This window comes from Chrysemys picta, unplaced genomic scaffold, assembly GCF_011386835.1.
Source record: "Chrysemys picta bellii isolate R12L10 unplaced genomic scaffold, ASM1138683v2 scaf404, whole genome shotgun sequence".
In the NCBI taxonomy this organism is placed as follows: Eukaryota; Metazoa; Chordata; order Testudines; family Emydidae; genus Chrysemys; species Chrysemys picta.
Genome location: NW_027053111.1, coordinates 21806 through 38738, shown reverse-complemented (window position 1 = coordinate 38738; position 16933 = coordinate 21806). Strand labels below are relative to the sequence as shown.

Here is a 16933-nt window from a genome sequence, read left to right as displayed (position 1 = left end):
AACTGCTGGATTGTAAGGTCTCTGGTGACTTCCGAAAGATTGGAAGGTCCTCAGTCCATTGATTGGAATGCTTCTTTTAGTGTAAGTCCATGGCCAGAGATTAGAGCAGGAAAAAGCCAAAAATAGAAATGCTTCCAGGGCCTTTTATGCTTTCTCCCACGTAGAGGGAAAGCTCTCAGTCTTAGTTTGTGGAAAAGTACAGGTACAATATGGAGTCCAGGGTTACATGAGCAAGTCACATGACCTTGCATGCTTTGATGAGTCATAGCAGGCGCCATTAAGAACATAAGAACTGCCATACTGGGTCAGACCAAAGGTCCATCTAGCGCAGTATCCTGTCTTCCGACAGTGGCCAGTGCCAGGTGCCCCAGAGGGAATGAACAGAACAGGTAATCATCAAGTGATCCATCCCCTGTCACTCATTGCCAGCCTCTGGGAAAGAGAGGCTAGGGACACCATCCCTGCCCATCCTGGCTAATAGCCCTTGATGGACCTATCCTCCATGAATTTATCTAGTTCTTTTTTGAACCCTTTTATAGTCTTGGCCTTCACAACATCCTCTGGCAAGGAGTTCCACAGATTGTCTGTGTGTTGTGTGAAGAAATGCTTCCTTTTATTGTTTTAAACCTGCTGCCTATTAATTTCATTTGGTGATTCCTAGTTCTTGTATTATGAGAAGGAGTAAACAACACCTTCTTATCCACTTTCTCTGCACCAGTCATGATTGTATAGTCCTCAATCATATCTCCCCTTAGCCATCTCTTTTCCAAGCTGAAAAGTCCCAGTCTTATTAATCTCTCCTCATATGGAAGCCATTCCATCCCCCTAATTTTTGTTGTCCTTTTCTGAACCTTTTCCAATTCCAATATATATTTTTTGAGATGGGGTGACCACATCTGCACACAGCATTCAAGATGTGGGCGTACCATGGAGATATATATATATATATATAGAGAGAGAGAGAGAGAGAGGCAATATGATATTTTCTGTCCTATTATCTATCCCTTTGTTAATGATTCCCAACATTGTTTGCTTTTTTGACTGCCGATGTACATTGAGTGGATGTTTTCAGAGAACTATGCACAATGACTTCAAGATCCCTTTCTTGAGTGGTAACAGCTAATTTATATGTATAGTTGGGATTGTTTACTTTGCATTTATCAATATTAAATTTCATCTGCCATTTGGTTGCCCAGTCACCCAGTTTTGAGAGATCCTGTTGTAGCTCTTCACAGTCTGCCTGGGTCTTAAATTATCTTTAGTAATTTTATATAATCTTCAAATTTTGCCACCTCAGTGTTTACCCCTTTTTCCAGATCATTTATGATTATGTTGAATAAGACTGGTCCCAGAACAGACCACCGAGGGACACCACTATTTCTCTCTCTCCATTCTGAAAACTGACCATTTATACCTACCCTTTGTTTCCTATCTGTTAAGCAGTTCCCAATCCATGAGAGCACCTTCCCTCTTACCCCATGGTAGCTTACTTTACTTAAGAGCCTTTTGTGAAGGACCTTGTTAAAGGCTTTCTGAAAATCTAAGTATACTATATCCCTTTGTCCACATACTTGTTGACCCCCTCAAAGAATTCTAGTAGATTGGTGAGGCATGCTTTCCCTTTACTAAAACCATGTTGACTCTTCCAACAAATTATGTTAATCTATATGTCTGAAAATATTGTTCTTTATTATAGTTTTAATAGTTTGCCTGGTACTGAAGTCAGGCTTACAGGCCTGTAATTGCCAGGATCATCTCTGGAGCCATTTAAAAACAAAACAAAAAAAATGGCGTCACATTAGCTATCCTCCAGTCATCTGGTACAGAAGCTGATTTAAATGATAGGTTACAGACTACAGTTAGTAGTTCTTCAATTTCACATTTGAATTCCTTCAGAACTCTTGGGTGATACCATCTGGTCCTGGTGACTTATTGCTGTTTAATTTATCAATTTGTTCCAAAACCTCCTCTAATGATACCTCAATCTGGGACAGTTCCTCAGATCTGTCACCTACAAAGAATGGCTCAGGTTTGGGAATCTCCCTCACATCCTCAGCAGTAAAGACTGACGCAAATAATTCGTTTAGTTTCTCCACAATGGCCTTATCGTCCTTTAGGACCTCGATTGACTAGTGGCCTCACTGGTTGTTGAGCCGGCTTCCTGCTTCTGATGTACTTAGCAATTTTTTTGCATTTACTTTTTGAGTCTTTGGTTATATTCTGGCTAAAATGTCTTCAGGAAGGTCAATGCAGTGCTTCTTCTATGGCCCACTGTGAATGGACTATTCAAGTTGATGGCCCATTAATGAACACAATGTGCTGGCCAGACTGGATGCAAACGACCTTGTGGGTGTTACCCCAGGAGTAACACAATTGAAATACAGGTGTACAGTCAATATTCATTACTTTAGATACAAAGAGGATATATGCATACAAACAGGATAATCATATTTGATAGATTGTAACTTTTCCATTTATACCTTACATGGCATACTTTGTGTAAGATGTGCTGCAACTGTATAACAGCAACAACGATATCCACGGTCATATTTTAATCATACAACATCAGAGGGGCAGGAGAGTTAAGGAAGTGGGGGCAGCACCCTGGGGCACAAGGGCAGCTGGTCTAGGGTTAGAAAAAGGGGGCAGAGAGGAGCAGGAGGTGTAGGGTTGAAGGTAGATAGGGAGAAAGGGGTGCCACTTACCTGGTTGCTGTCCACCTTGGGGGGGCCTCTCATGCTCATTCAGGGAGAGGTGACCAGGGTCCAGGCCAAGCCCTTCAGCTGCATGGTCCACGCCAAGGTCTCTGTGCATATATTAATGTGCACAGGGTCAGGTGCACATCGTGTGCACCCTGATGACGTGCATGAACAGTTCGTTAATTAACTTTGATCTAGTCCTGTTCCAAAAAGGAACAGCTCAAAGGACATTAAGGAACTATCAATGCACATCAGGGTGCACATGGACAGTTAGTCTGTGGTGCGGCATGTTAGTGCGACATGGGTCACATCCCAGCTTGCTGCAAATCTGCCGTCCTTCACAGCTGACTGGCATGCATATCCTTAGAGCTGCCTCCGCATGTACTGATCACCAATGGAAAATATACATGAGCTGCTGGGACTCGAAATGGCCACCTTTTCACTCACTTCCAGTGAGCTCACCACATCATTCCAGCAAATAGAAGAAATACTTAGAAAAGGACCATTTTCTCTCTGCAACTGTTTGTCTTCCTTATTACTCATCACTGAAGGAGTCCACATTCCAAAACATTACAGCTGAGATATCCTTTTTTAATCCTTAGCAATAGTGACTGTATATAAATTAAAAGTGAATTATTGTTCCAGGCCATGGGACTCGGTAACAGTAACCACAGATGAAAAAGCCTTGGAGATGATACACAAAAACCAAGATAAACTCATCAAGTTACTTCAGAATGATGCTGACAAGGTCTTGGATGCGTTGCTCTGCCAGTCAGTGATCACACAGCAGGACTACGATCAACTCAGCAAAGGAAAGGATGCAAAGAACAAAATAAGAATATTGTTGATTATGATACAGCGGAAGGGGGGACTGACCTGTAAGCAATTTCTGGAGTGTTTACAAAGCGTGTTTCCTGACTTCCAACAGCACATACAATACTCAGTACAGGGTAAGTTGTATTATGGATTCTGATTTTTAAAAATCATGTTTCCACGCTAAGAATGTAATTACTGCAACACGGAATAGGAGGGATCTGTTCTCGACTGGATTCCTACATAGTAGATACAAATGTTGACTCCGCCTCTTGGACACAGGGGTTTTCTGGCGAGGGAGGTGGAGCTCTTCCACTATGGAAGAAGAATGGGTGAGGATTCCAGGGCCTGCAGAGGTGTACACATCTCTAGTGCTACACACTGTTCATCAGAGTAAGGACCCCTCCCTGGCGTTGTATAGGGGAATATGGGATCCAGGGCAGGGTGGCCAAGACATAGCTATTTCCTTGAGCTTTTACAGATAGATGGTTGTGACAAAGGCTGGCCTGGGTATAGACCTTGGAAGATCTCTGGGAGTTTTATTGGTGGTTGAGATTTGTTGGCAGCTCTGGAAGGAGATAATATTGATTCATTTTGTTTTATGAATTTTATGTTGAGTTCTCAATTGACCTATTTTTAACTTGACATACATACATACATAAATAAATAGGGTGGCCATATTTTCCCAAAGGGAAAATGGGACACTGCACGGGGCTGGCCCAAGACCCCCCTTCAGTGCAAGCCGTCGGTTCCAGCCCTCCCTGCATCCTGCCCATGCGTGGGGCTGGCTCGAGTCCCCCTGCTGCCCACCCGCATGGGGCCAGCCCGAGGCCCCCTTCTACCTTGCACATGGCTGGCTCAAGGGCCCCCCTCTACCCCTGCATGCGGGGCCAACCAAAGGTCCCCTGCCATCCGCCCATGCGGGGCTGGCCTGGCATGAGACACACTCCTGAGCCCTCCCTCCCATGCAGGCTGGCATTGATGCTTGCCCCCTTCGCCCCCCTCCCCCCGCACATTCCTCCACACCCCCCGAAGGGTCACCCCTCACTCTTTTGGCAAAACTGTGCATTTGTTCAGTGTGACCACGGTCCTGGTGGGAGACAGCTGAGGTCACTCAATTAGGGTGAACTGCAAAAAGAATGGGGCAGACAAACGCCCAAAAGCTGGTGGATATTCCAATGTTTAGATTTCCAAGCCAGCACAAAGCAGCTTCTTTATTACCTCACTGGTTACTCAGAAGTCCAAACAATGCAGTTCCCTTTAACTACCCAGCCCCAGGCCTCCATCCAGGTGCCCAAGTCAAATATGATGATGATTACTGAAAATCTTATTTAATCATATAAAAAAGATTCTTCCGATCCCAAAGGACCAGCCGCACACCCAGATCAATATGCAACTTAGATCTTACCCAAAATACACACTTGTGGCCAATTCTTATTAACTAAACTAAAATTTATTAAAAAAGAAAAGAATATTGGTTAAAAGGTCAATATACATAAAGACATGAGTTCAATTCTTGAGGTTCAGATACATAGCAGAGATGGTGAACTTGTAGTTGCAAAGAATTCTTTTTGAAATAGTCCATAGGTTATAGTCCACTGTCCATTTCAGGGTGAAATCCAGCCAGTGACTGGGATCTCAAGCCTTATGGCTTAGGTCTCCCCTGTGTGAAACCTTAAGCAGATCAGAGATAAACAGGATCAGGACCCAAGGGTCTTTTATACAGTCCTGGGTAAACTATAGGCTTTTGATGTAACCGTCTGTTTCCCAAACATCATGGTAACTAACATAAGGTAATTTATCCATTAAGCAGTTTATCACAAACTTTAAAGAGACATCTAGACCATGACATTATTTCACCCAAGATTCATCTAAAGTTAATATTCCCTTTTGATCTCTGAATCAACAGTTATAGTGATAGACAGGAACTATCTGTTTATGTGGTTAGCATCTATAAGATATAAGTAAACACAACTAGTATTACTTCTAATTTCTAACAAGACAGGTTTGCACGTCAAAGTTCTGAAGTGGCACTGAATGGTCCTAATTATTACTTGCATACTGTTCTCACATGCCTCTATACATTGACTCTGGGTCATTTGGCCTGGAATTTTGCTTAACCCTTTTCTGGCCATGTGTCACACTTCAATGAGATGTTATATTATAATCATATAATGTCATATCTAGTTTACTACTTAACAGCTGAAATTTCTTATGTGCTCTATAATCCATGTGCATACTTAAATTGCCTTGAAATTTGCTGTGTCTTATCAGGTCTTGGGGTACGGTTAGTCCAAAGTTAGGGTCTTTTAAACAATGAAGTACTGAGACACAGCCCTCATATGACATCAACATTTTCCAGTTCTTGTAAATGGCAAATGTGGAAATGGAAGAGGTGCTTAATGAGTTCTTTGTTTCGGTTTTCACTAAGAAGGTTGGTGGTGATTGGATGCTTAACATAGTGAATGTCAGTGAAAATGGGGTAGCATCAGAAGCTAAAGTAGGGAAAGAACAAATTAAAGATTACTTAGACAAATTAGATGTCTTCAAGTCACCAGGGCCTGATGAAATGCATCCTAGAATACTCAAGGAGCTGGATGAGTAGATATCTAAGCCATTAGCCATTATCTTTGAAAAATCATGGAATATGGGAGAGATTCCAGAAGAATGGAAAAGGGTAAATATAGTGCCCATCTATAGAAAGGCAAATAAATACCTAGGGAATTACAGACAGTCAGCTTAACTTCTGTACCAGGAAAGATAATAGAGCAAATACTTAAGGAATCAATTTGCAAACATCTAGAAGATAATGTGATAAGTAATAGTAGCACGGATTTGTCAAGACCAAGTCATATCAAACTAACCTGATCGCTTTCTTTGACAGGGTAACAAGCCTTGTGGTTAAGGGGTAGCAGTAGATGTGATATACCTTGACTTTAGTAAGGCTTTTGATACAGTCTCGAATGACCTTCTGATTAACAAACTAGGGAAATACAACCTAGATGGAGCTATTATGAGGTGGATGCATGTAGCACAGCGCAGACTCATCCCTGTGGCGCCTCCTACTGGTTGTCTGTGGAAATTAGCTCTTTGACCCAAGAGGGCTCTCTACAGGCCAGTGATCTGCTTGCCGTTGGCCCCCCATGTCCCTCCCATGGCCCCAGGGCCCCTCCCATGGCCCCAGGGCCCTTATTTCAGGGTTCTGCCTCCTGCAAAACCCTCCCACAGTCTTACTGGGTTTCTCCACCCCAGGGGAACCCCCACCCCCTATCCCCACATCACCTCAGTCATGGCTACTGCCAGTCTCTGTTTAGCCCCCATGCCCTGGGGCAGACTACCGTCTATCAGCCGATCAGCACAGGCAACAGGGGTTTGGACTGGCTGCCTTTACCCACCCTCAGGCTGCCCCTTTACAAGCCCAATACCTAGGTGGGCCTAGAACTAGGCCCTGCAGTCTGGCGAGTTGCTGGCCTAGAGCTTCCCAGCTCCTATGGCCACTTTCCAGCCCTGCCTCCCTCTAGGTCCCCTAGGTGAATTTCCCCAGCAGCCAGGCCTATCTCCTTCTTAAGTCAGGGAGAAACTGCTGCCTCTGGCTTCCCTGGCCTTATACGGCCCAGTGGCTTAGTTTGGGGTGTGGCCCCAGCTGCAGCCACTTCCCCCAATCAGCCAGGGTTTTACCTTAGCCAGCCCCAGCCCTCTGCAGGGCTTTTCCAACCTCTCCAGGGTGGGAGTGGGAACGGGAATGGGTACTCACCCCGCTACAATGCATAAATGGTTAGATAAAGATTCCCAGAGTAAAAAGCAACAGAGGGTCCTGTGGCACCTTTGAGACTAACAGAAGTACTGGGAGCATAAGCTTTCGTGGGTAAGAACCTCACTTCTTCCCTTGCATCTGAAGAAGTGAGGTTCTTACCCACGAAAGCTTATGCTCCCAGTACTTCTGTTAGTCTCAAAGGTGCCACAGGACCCTCTGTTGCTTTTTACAGATTCAGACTAACACGGCTACCCCTCTGATATTCCCAGAGTAGTTATTGATGGTTTACAGTCATGCTACAAGGGCATAACAAGTGGGGTTCTGCAGGGATCAGTTCTGGGTCTAGTTCTGTTCAATATCTTCATAAATTATTTAGATAATGGCATAGAGAGAACATTTACAAAGTTTGTGGATGATACCAAGCTGGGAAGAGTTGCAAGTGCTTTGGAGAATAGATTATAATTCAAGATGATCTGGACAAACTGGAGAAATGGTCTGAGGTAAATAGGATGAAATTCAATGAGGACAAATGCAAAGTACTCTACTTAGGAAGGAACAATCAGTTGCTCACATACAAAATGGGAAATGACTGCCAAGGAAGGAGTACTGCAAAAAGGGATCTAGGGGTTATAGTGGACCACAAGCTAAATATGAGTCAACAGTGTAACACTGTTGGGGGGGAAACAAACATAATTCTGGAATGTATTAGCAGGAGTGTTGTAATTATTCCACTCTACTCCATGCTGATTAGGCCTCAACTGGAGTATTGTGTCCAGTTCTGGGCACCACGTTTCAGGAAAGATGTGGACAAATTGGAGAAAGTCCAGAGAACAACAAAAATGATTAAAGGTCTAGAAAACATGACCTCTAAGGGAAAATTGAAATAATTGTTTTTTTTAGTCTGGCAAAGAGAAGACAGAGAGGATGTGATAAGTTTTCAAGTACCTAAAGGATTGTTACAAGGAGGAGGGAGAAAAATTATTCTCCTTAACTTCTGAGATTAGGACAAGAAGCAATCGGCTTAAATTTCAGCAAGGGAGGTTTAGGTTGGCTATTGGGAAAAAATTCCTAACTGTCAGGGTGGTTAATGACTGGATATTGCCCATGGTAGTTGTGGAATCTCCATAATTGGAAATTTTTAAGAGCAGGTTAGACAAACACCTCTCAGGGATGGTCTAAATGGTGCTGGTCCTTCCATGGATTCAGGGGACTGGACTTGATAACCTCTCGAGGTCCCTTCCAGTCCTATGATTTTATATTAAACAGTACAGGTCCCAGGACAGAGCCTAAGGGACACCACTAATAACTTTCTCCATTTTGAAAACTGACCATTTATTCCTACCCTTTGTTTTTGATCTTTTAATTGGAGTGCCTGGCAATGCTTTCAGCATCATTTAACAATCCTTAATTTAATTTAATGACAAGCGTTTTGTCATCTTAATTGTCCTGCCTCTGTTTATAAACAAACTCTCTGCCTCAAGGGCAGAAGCTAGGAGAAGCACAGAACTCATCACACATTCAAACTGTGCTGCATTTAAGAGTTCCATCTGGGGCTGGGGCATGCACTGTGAGCAGACCTCCAGCAGTAGAAAACTGGCGCGTTTGAGAACAGACGCCCCCTGCCCCGCCCAGGTAGAGCAGAGCAGCTCCGCACTTGCAGAAAAGGGGGAGCAGTGGCAGTGACTCCATGTGCACCTGCCCACTCCCCCCAAACAAAGGCAAGGTGTGGTACCAATGCCCCCCTCCCCAAAATGCACCCATGCACTTTCCTCCCCCTCTCCTGACCCAGCAGCAGGCAGCCCCACTCACCTCCAGCCCCAGCTGGTCTCCCTCTGTCTCAGACAGGACTCACCTGTTGCTTGTGGTTGAAGCTAGCCTGGGAGCTGCAGCCACACAGGGAGCCTGCCCAGGAGATGCAGGCAGGAGGTGGGTTGGCCTCAGGTGAGCAGGGTCTCATGCTGCTGATCACACAGGGCCTCTGTGGAGAAGAGCAAACCTGATGCCCCCTATCCTTGCCCAACCCTAAGGCACCCCTGGTTGGAACAGCCCCACTAAGGGCTGAAGCAGGGCTGGGTCAGTCCCCACTGCAGCAGCTGCTGCCAGCCCAGGGGCCACAAAACAGCTGATCAGCGACGTGGCTACCTAACAGCTGATCGGTGGGGGCAGGGCTACTCCACAGCTGATCTGTGGCCGTATTGGCGAACCACTATGGCTGGTGAGTGCCGAGTATCCACTTTTTTTTTTTCTGTGGTGCTCCAGCCCCAGAGTAGTCACAGAGTTGACACCTATGCCCTTGGGGTTTTGTTTCAAGCCACGGTGTTTGTCACCTGAAATCCCCTATGGATCAAGGTGCTATGCTGTGCCATTTCTCTGGAGCCTGAGCCACACCTATGAACTAAGACTTTGAGTACTTTCCACAGAAACTTTTTGAGAACAGGTGTTACTCATTAAATTCTCTCCCCGTTTCAGCTGGAAGTTCTGCTTTTGGAATTTTTGCCCCAAAACAAAGCTTCTGGTATAAAAGCTGATATTTCAAAGCACTTGTAAATCCACAGACACACTCTATTGGCTTGAAGATTCTCATTTGTGCCAGGTACAGAGTTCGAGGGGGAAGCATGGTGAAGGAATTCCTTATATACAGCCCTTTCAGTAAGAAGCTGATTTTAATATTTCCATTGCTCTAAAATGCATTTCTACAGTGAGAAAATGGTGCAAATTTGGGGATCTTGGAATAAAACCACCTGAGAATATAACTTGTCCAAGTATCACCTTTACCTTAGAGTATATAACACTGCAGGGCACAGATTATCTAATAAGTTCTTGGAATGTATTGGAGACAATTTTTTTGTTCCAGAAAGTGGAGAAAGCTACTAGGGGAGAGGCTGTTCTAGACTGGATTTTGACAAACAAGGAGGAACTGGTTGAGAATTTGAAAGTGGAAGGCAGCTTGGGGGAAAGTGATCCTGATATTATGACAGAGTTCATGATTCTAAGGAATGGTAGGAGGGAAAACAGTAAAATAAAGAAAATGGATTTCAAGAAGGCAGAATTTAGCAAACTCAGGGAGTTGGTAGGTAAGATCTCCTGGAAAGAAAGTCTAAGGGGAAAAACTATAGAAGACAGCTGGCAGTTTTTCAGAGAGACATTATTAAGGGCACAAGAGCAAACTATCCCACAGCGTAAAAAAGACAGGAAGTGTGGCAAGAGACCACCCTGGCTTAACCAGGAAATATTGAATGATCTAAAAATCAAAAAAGAGTCCTACAAAAAGTGGAAACAAGGTCAAATTACAAAGGAGGAATATAAACAAATAACACATGTATGTAGGGGCAAAATTAGAAAGGCCAAGGCACAAAATGAGAGCAAAGTAGCTAGAGACATAAAGGGTAGCAAGAAAACATTCTACAAATACATTAGAAGCAAGAGGAAGACCAAGGACAGGGTAGGCCCGTTACTCAATGAAAAGGGAAAAACAATAACAGAAAATGTGGAAATGGCAGAGGTGCTTAATGATTTCTTTATTACGGTTTTCACCAAAAAGGTTGGTGGCATTTGGATGCCTAACGTAGAGAATGCCAATGAAAATAGAGTAGGTTCAGATTCTAAAATAGGGAAAGAACAAGTTAAAAGTTACTTGGATAAGTTACATGTCTTCAAGTCACCAGGGCCTGATGAAATGCATCCTAGAATACTCAAGGAACTGACTGAGGAGATATCTGAGCCATTAGCAATTGTCTTTGAAAAGTCATGGAAGACAGGGGAGATTCCAGAAGACGGGAAAAGAGCACATATAGTGCCTATCTATAAAAAGGGAAATAAGGGCAACCCAGGCAATTTCAGATCAGTCAGCTTAACTTCTGTACCAGGCAAGATAATGGAGCAAATAACTAAGGAAACAATTTGCAAACATCTAGAAGATAATAAGGTGATAAGTGATAGTCAGCATGGATTTGTCAAGAACAGATCATGTCAAAACAACCTGATAGCTGTCTTTGAGAGGGTAACAAGCCTTGTGGATGGGGGGAAGTGGTAGATATGGTATATCTGGACCTTAGTAAGGCTTTTGAAACAGTCTCGCATGACCTTCTCATTAACAAACTAGGGAAATGCAACCTAGATGGAGCTACTATAAGGTGGGTGCATAACTGGTTGGAAAACCACTCCCAGAGAGTAGTTATCAATGGTTCACAGTCATGCTGGAAGGGTATAATGAGTGGGGTTCTGCAGGGATCAGTTCTGGGTCCGATTCATCCCTGTGCAGACGGAAGTGAGGGGGGCGGTCTGGTGAGAGTGAGTGAAGGAGGAGCCTCATTTGGAGGGGAGACAGACTGCTTGAACCTGAGATATGGCTGGGGAAGCCTAGCTGAAGCAGAGGCAAGAGTCCCAGCTGGGAATGGGTAGTGGAAGTGAGGGGCCCAGCTCAGTGTGTAGCTATGGCTACATAACCAAGGTAGTATGTCGTCCTCCAGTAAGCTGCTGCCTGTGATATATTCATGCAGGCGACAACAAGAAGCAACTTCTAACATATTAATGGCTTATACAATGCAAGTAATGGTTTAATGGGGTCACAAAGGAAGAGGGAGCTGGAAATGTTGGTGTGGGGCTGAATGTCACAAAGAATGGTGGGGCAGCAGTGACAAGGAGAGACACACACTAGTCTCTGCACACTGCAAACATTTCAAAGCACAACCATTATTCTCATTCCATTATAACAAAATATACAAGAGTGGAGATGAGTGCTAAGGAATCACATGGCAACCGTGTGGTCTAGTGAAGAGGTCAATGGACTAAGACTATACCCACTGCTGCCACTGGCCTGCTGAGTGTCCTTGGGCAGGTCTCTTCACCTCACTGTGCCTCAGTTTCCCCATCTGTAAAATGGGCATAATGATGTACAATTCTTTGAAAGCTACTGATGAAAATCATTATATAGAAGCTAGGGGTTTTGGCTGTAACCTGGTCACTGTAGCATCACATCTGCAAACCTAGGTGAGGACTACAGCTATCAAAATGATGACTAACTCTACCAATAAACATTTCTCTTTGTTTAAAAAACTAGGCAGCGAAACTTTGTTAATACAAAGTTAAGGGTGCATTGTTGTAGCTTCCGGAATATTGAGTTCTGCGAAACTCAAACTTCAGGAAATTACAAAGTTAAGATTAAACATGCACATAGCCATAATGCTGTTCTTTTTGAGCGATGCCCCAGTATGCCCATAACGTGTTGTAACCATTTGGGGTCAACTCAGCCCAGAGAGAGGTTGTGTCACTGCTTGTCCTGTAATCCTGACCGACTTAAAATGCTCTGCTAACATAACTCCCTGTCGGGACATTCCCAGCCAGAAAACAGGCATTGCACTGAGCGTGTGTGCATTTAGCAGCCCTGGTTCAGCAACTCTGACTCCAGCACATACCTTTTGGGTATATATCATGACAACAGTGTGTTAGGTGTAGTGAGTATGTCAGGCTTGACAAAAGTTGTCGACACAGAATAGTGGGCATGTTGTCCGCCCTCTATAACACAGATAGAGAGATATACACAGCTGTTTGCTCCCCCAGGTATTAATCACTTAGTCTGGGTTTATTAATAAACAAAATTGATTTTCTTAAATATAAACAGTAGGATTTAAGTGGTTTCAAGTAATAGACAGAACAAAGTAAGTCACATAAGCAAAAACGCAAGTCTAAGCTTAATACATTAAGAAGCTGATTACAGGTAATAGCTCACCCTCAAAGATGTTCCAATAAGTTTACTTCACAGACTGGACTCTTTCCTAGTCTGGGCCCAATCCTTTTCCCTGGTACAGTCTTTCTTAGTTCCAGCTTACATCTCAGATGATAAGCGGGGGCTTTCTCATGACTGGCAGCCCTCTTTGTCCTGCTCCACCCCCTTTTATAGCTTTGGCACAAGGCAGGAACCTTTTGTCTGTGCTTGTCCTCACCCCTGCCTCTTCCATAATGATTAAGATGTATTCCAGTGTCATGTGACATTGTCACATGTCTCTGGTATCTCTTGTCTCCATTCTTCCTGCTTTGGTCCACACGTACACAGGAAGGCTAGCAGGTAAAAAAACCATTTACCGTCAGTTGTCCTGGTCAATGGGAGCCATCAAGATTCTAAACAACCATTAATGGCCCAGACTTTGCATAATTACAATAGCACCTCAGACTTCTACTTCATATTTCTAGCTTCAGATACAAGAATGATACATGCATACAAACGGAAGGAATATATTCAGTAGGTTATAACCTTTGGAATGATACCTTACAAGAGACCTTTTGCATAAAGCGTATTCCAGTTACATCATATTTACATTCATAAGCATATTTCCATAAAACATATGGAGTGCAACATCACAGTCTATATTTACATTTAGCCATATTAAAACACAGTTTGCTTGCACCCAGTTTACCAATCAATCTAGACCAGTGCTTCTCAAAGCCGGTCCGCCGCTTGTGCAGGGAAAGTTCCTGGCGGTCCGGGCCGGGCCGGTTTGTTTACCTGCCGCATCCGCAGGTTCGGCCGATTGCGGCTTCCACTGGCCGCGGTTCGACGCTCCAGGCCAATGGGGGCGGCGGGAAGCGGCGTGGGTTGAGGGATGTGCTGGCCGCCCTTCCCGCAGCCTCCATTGGCCTGGAGCGTCGAACCGCGGCCAGTGGAAGCCGCAATCGGCCGAACCTGCGGACGTAGCAGGTAAACAAACAGGCCCGGACCGCCAGGGGCTTTCCCTGCACAAGCGGTGGACTGGCTTTGAGAAGCACTGATCTAGACAAGTCTGCATTGGTGACCTTTCCTCTTCATCATTTACTACTCCCCCATTTTTTGTCACCTGCAAAGTTGGTCAGTGATTTTATGTTTTTTTTCCCAGATCATTCATAAAAATTCATTAAATAGCATAGGCCCAACAACCAGTCCCTGTGGGACTTCACTAGAAATGCACCCATTCAATGATGATTCTCTGTTTACTAGTACACTTTGAGACCTATCAGTTAGCCATCTTTTAATACATTGAATGTGTGCCATGTTAATTTTATATCTTTCTAGTTTTCTAATCAAAATGTCACGCAGTACTAAGTCAAATTCTTGTAGAAGTCTAAGTATATTACATCAACACTATTACATTTATCAACCAAAAAAAAATATCAGGTTAGTTTGAGAGGACTGATTTTCCATAAACCCATGTTGATTGGCATTAATTATATTACCTTCCTTTAATTCTTTTTTAACTGAGTCCCATATCAGACATTCCATAATCTTCCTACAATTATCTGGGTCAACCCTGTTTGTTCTTTTAAAATATTGGCACAATTTCAGCTTTCTTCCAGTTACAGAATGTAAACTGGTAGTCTATGGTTCACTTTTTTTAATGGCAACTTGCAAATTGCAAAACATGTGGTTTCCCAATGGGTGCAGATGTAGTATTTTAGGGGAAAAAACAGGCTTTAATTCAAACTTAACACTGTTTTCATATTACTCACCCCACACATGAGATTGGTTTTAAAATATGAGATTTCAAATGCAATGCAATGCATTTCTATTTATTTATTTATTAATTTATTAAATCTATTTACTTGCCTTCTGGGTTTTGAACTTTTAGGAGTCATCTTTTCAAACTTTTCTTTGCAACCGTGAAGTCTAGAAACTTTTATTTAAAAAAAGAAAAGAAAACTGAGATTCTGATGTAAGAACATGACTCCAAAAAGTGAAAGGGATAGAAACACTGCTGTTTTGCAAGTTTGTTATGAAAGGAACATAGAAGGGAAGATAGAATACTGGTGTTACCATGAGGCTGAGTGAAGGTTGTACGGGTGACTTAAAGTGTGAATTTCCATACTTCCAAATATATGGGGGTTATTTTTTGGAATGTCAGCCTTAATTTATATTTATCTATTTTATTGAATATTACAAAACTGTAACATTTTTATAATCTCCGTTCTGACTTGTTTAGCTTTCCGACATTTTCTCTGTTAATTCCAATGTTCTTGCAAGGCCTTTAACACTCAGATTACTAATGAGGATTTTCAAACTTCACTCCAGTTTAGCAAGGCCTTTTGTCTGGGGAATTTTAATTTCTTGCCTTCCATGTTTGCTCCCATATGGATTTTTTTGATGGTTCTCTTTTGTCTCACAGTGTCTGCACCAACTGGTGAGACCTCAGCAGCGAGGCCGATGGAAGAGGAAGTGACGGGAGAGCTGGGCAGCAGTGCGACACTTACAAGCTCAGCTACAAGGTAATTACTCTGTTAGTTTACATGTGTCTGAAAAGAGGGGGCTAGATTCACAAAGGTGTAATGCTTTGCGATGCCTAACTTTTAGACACCAAGAAAATCATTGGAATCCACTGTTATTCACAGAGTCTGGGTTAGGCGCCAGGCCCCCTGTACAGGAATGGGGAGAGATGGGCACCTTAGACTATGAGTCACAAAAGCCAGCACACTAGGTGGGGAGCACTTACAGCTAGCCAATGGGATATGCTCATGAGAGGGATGTGTGCTAAGCTCCACCCCTCTCCAGAAATTGCTGCCTAAGAGCAGGTTGTAGGGAGGTGCCCATCTCTACTATTCATGAGTCTCAGCTATGAACCCTCATTAGAACAGGAGCTGGGGTCTCCCACCTCCCTGGTGAATGCTCCAACCACCAGGCTACAGAATCATTCTCCCACTCGCTTACTCTCTAGCCCAAATGACTAATTATATAATGAACAGTAGAATGGATTCAACAGGAGAGACTGACAGATTCTCCACATCAGAACATCCCACAGTGGAGTGGTTGGAGCACTCATCTGAGCAGTGGGAGACCCCTGTGGAAGTCCTCTCTCCTCATGAGGTATGGGGGGGACTTGAATTGGAGGTCTCCCACGTCCCAGGTGAGTACCCCAGCCACTGGGCAAAAAGTGATAAAGGAGGTCTTCTGCCCCTCCCCCAAAGGCTGTGTTGTGTGAACTCACCTGAGGGGCCCTATCCAATAGGCTGCCTCTGAGCACACCTACCAGATCAGGTCCCCTGAGCGAGTGAGGCGGCCAAATACCTGTCTCATTCCTTCCGTGAATTGCTCTGGGGCTTAGGCAGGAGACTGGTGTCTGAATGCACAGAGGGAGGCAGTAGCATACGTACCCAGGGGCAGAAACACAGGTGCCCAGGGAACTTTTTACTACAAAAATGTAGGTACTGAGTGAGTTTAGGTGCCTACAGGATGTGGCAGGAGTTTTGTGGGTCGCCGTGTAGCCTCAGTCTGGGATTTAGATGCCTAAGCAAATTAGGCCAGGGTGACTAGAATGAAAGTGTCTCCTCAGATAGCACTAAAGTGTCAGTGCTATGATACTGTCACTATTATTGCTATATACAAGAAAAACTCTTGGTTTGTTTCTTGTGGCAAGGCAGCAGATTCTATTCGGTACCTCCCTGGGGTGAATAATGCTGAGGTCCCAAATTGTTTACCAGTCTGATAGGAGATCCCTTTCCTGCTTGTACTGCGTAGCACATTTGACCTAAGGTCTGTGGTACCAGCAGAGCTGCATGGAGTTCTAGGAGACACAGAATTCTGCAGCAATGTTCATTGGTTACAAAATCATTCAGCACCTTCACTTTTACTGAAACTATTCTAACAGTGCAGCAAAGATTAAAAAGATAAGGCGTTTGTGTTTTGTATTTGCATTGTAGTTGAGCA

At 43.8% G+C, this 16933-nt stretch overlaps 1 protein-coding gene across 1 annotated transcript in view; it reads left to right on the top strand.

The window, feature by feature from the left end:
- The window catches only part of LOC135978688 (uncharacterized), a 28433-nt gene extending 12931 nt beyond the window's left edge, over positions 1–15502 (top strand). The window contains exons 7-8 of the mRNA XM_065579541.1: positions 3345–3649; positions 15399–15502. Of these exons, the coding sequence (XP_065435613.1) occupies positions 3345–3649; positions 15399–15502 (409 nt within the window). The remainder of the gene's footprint in view (positions 1–3344; positions 3650–15398) is intronic.
- The last annotated feature ends 1431 nt before the right edge of the window (positions 15503–16933 follow it).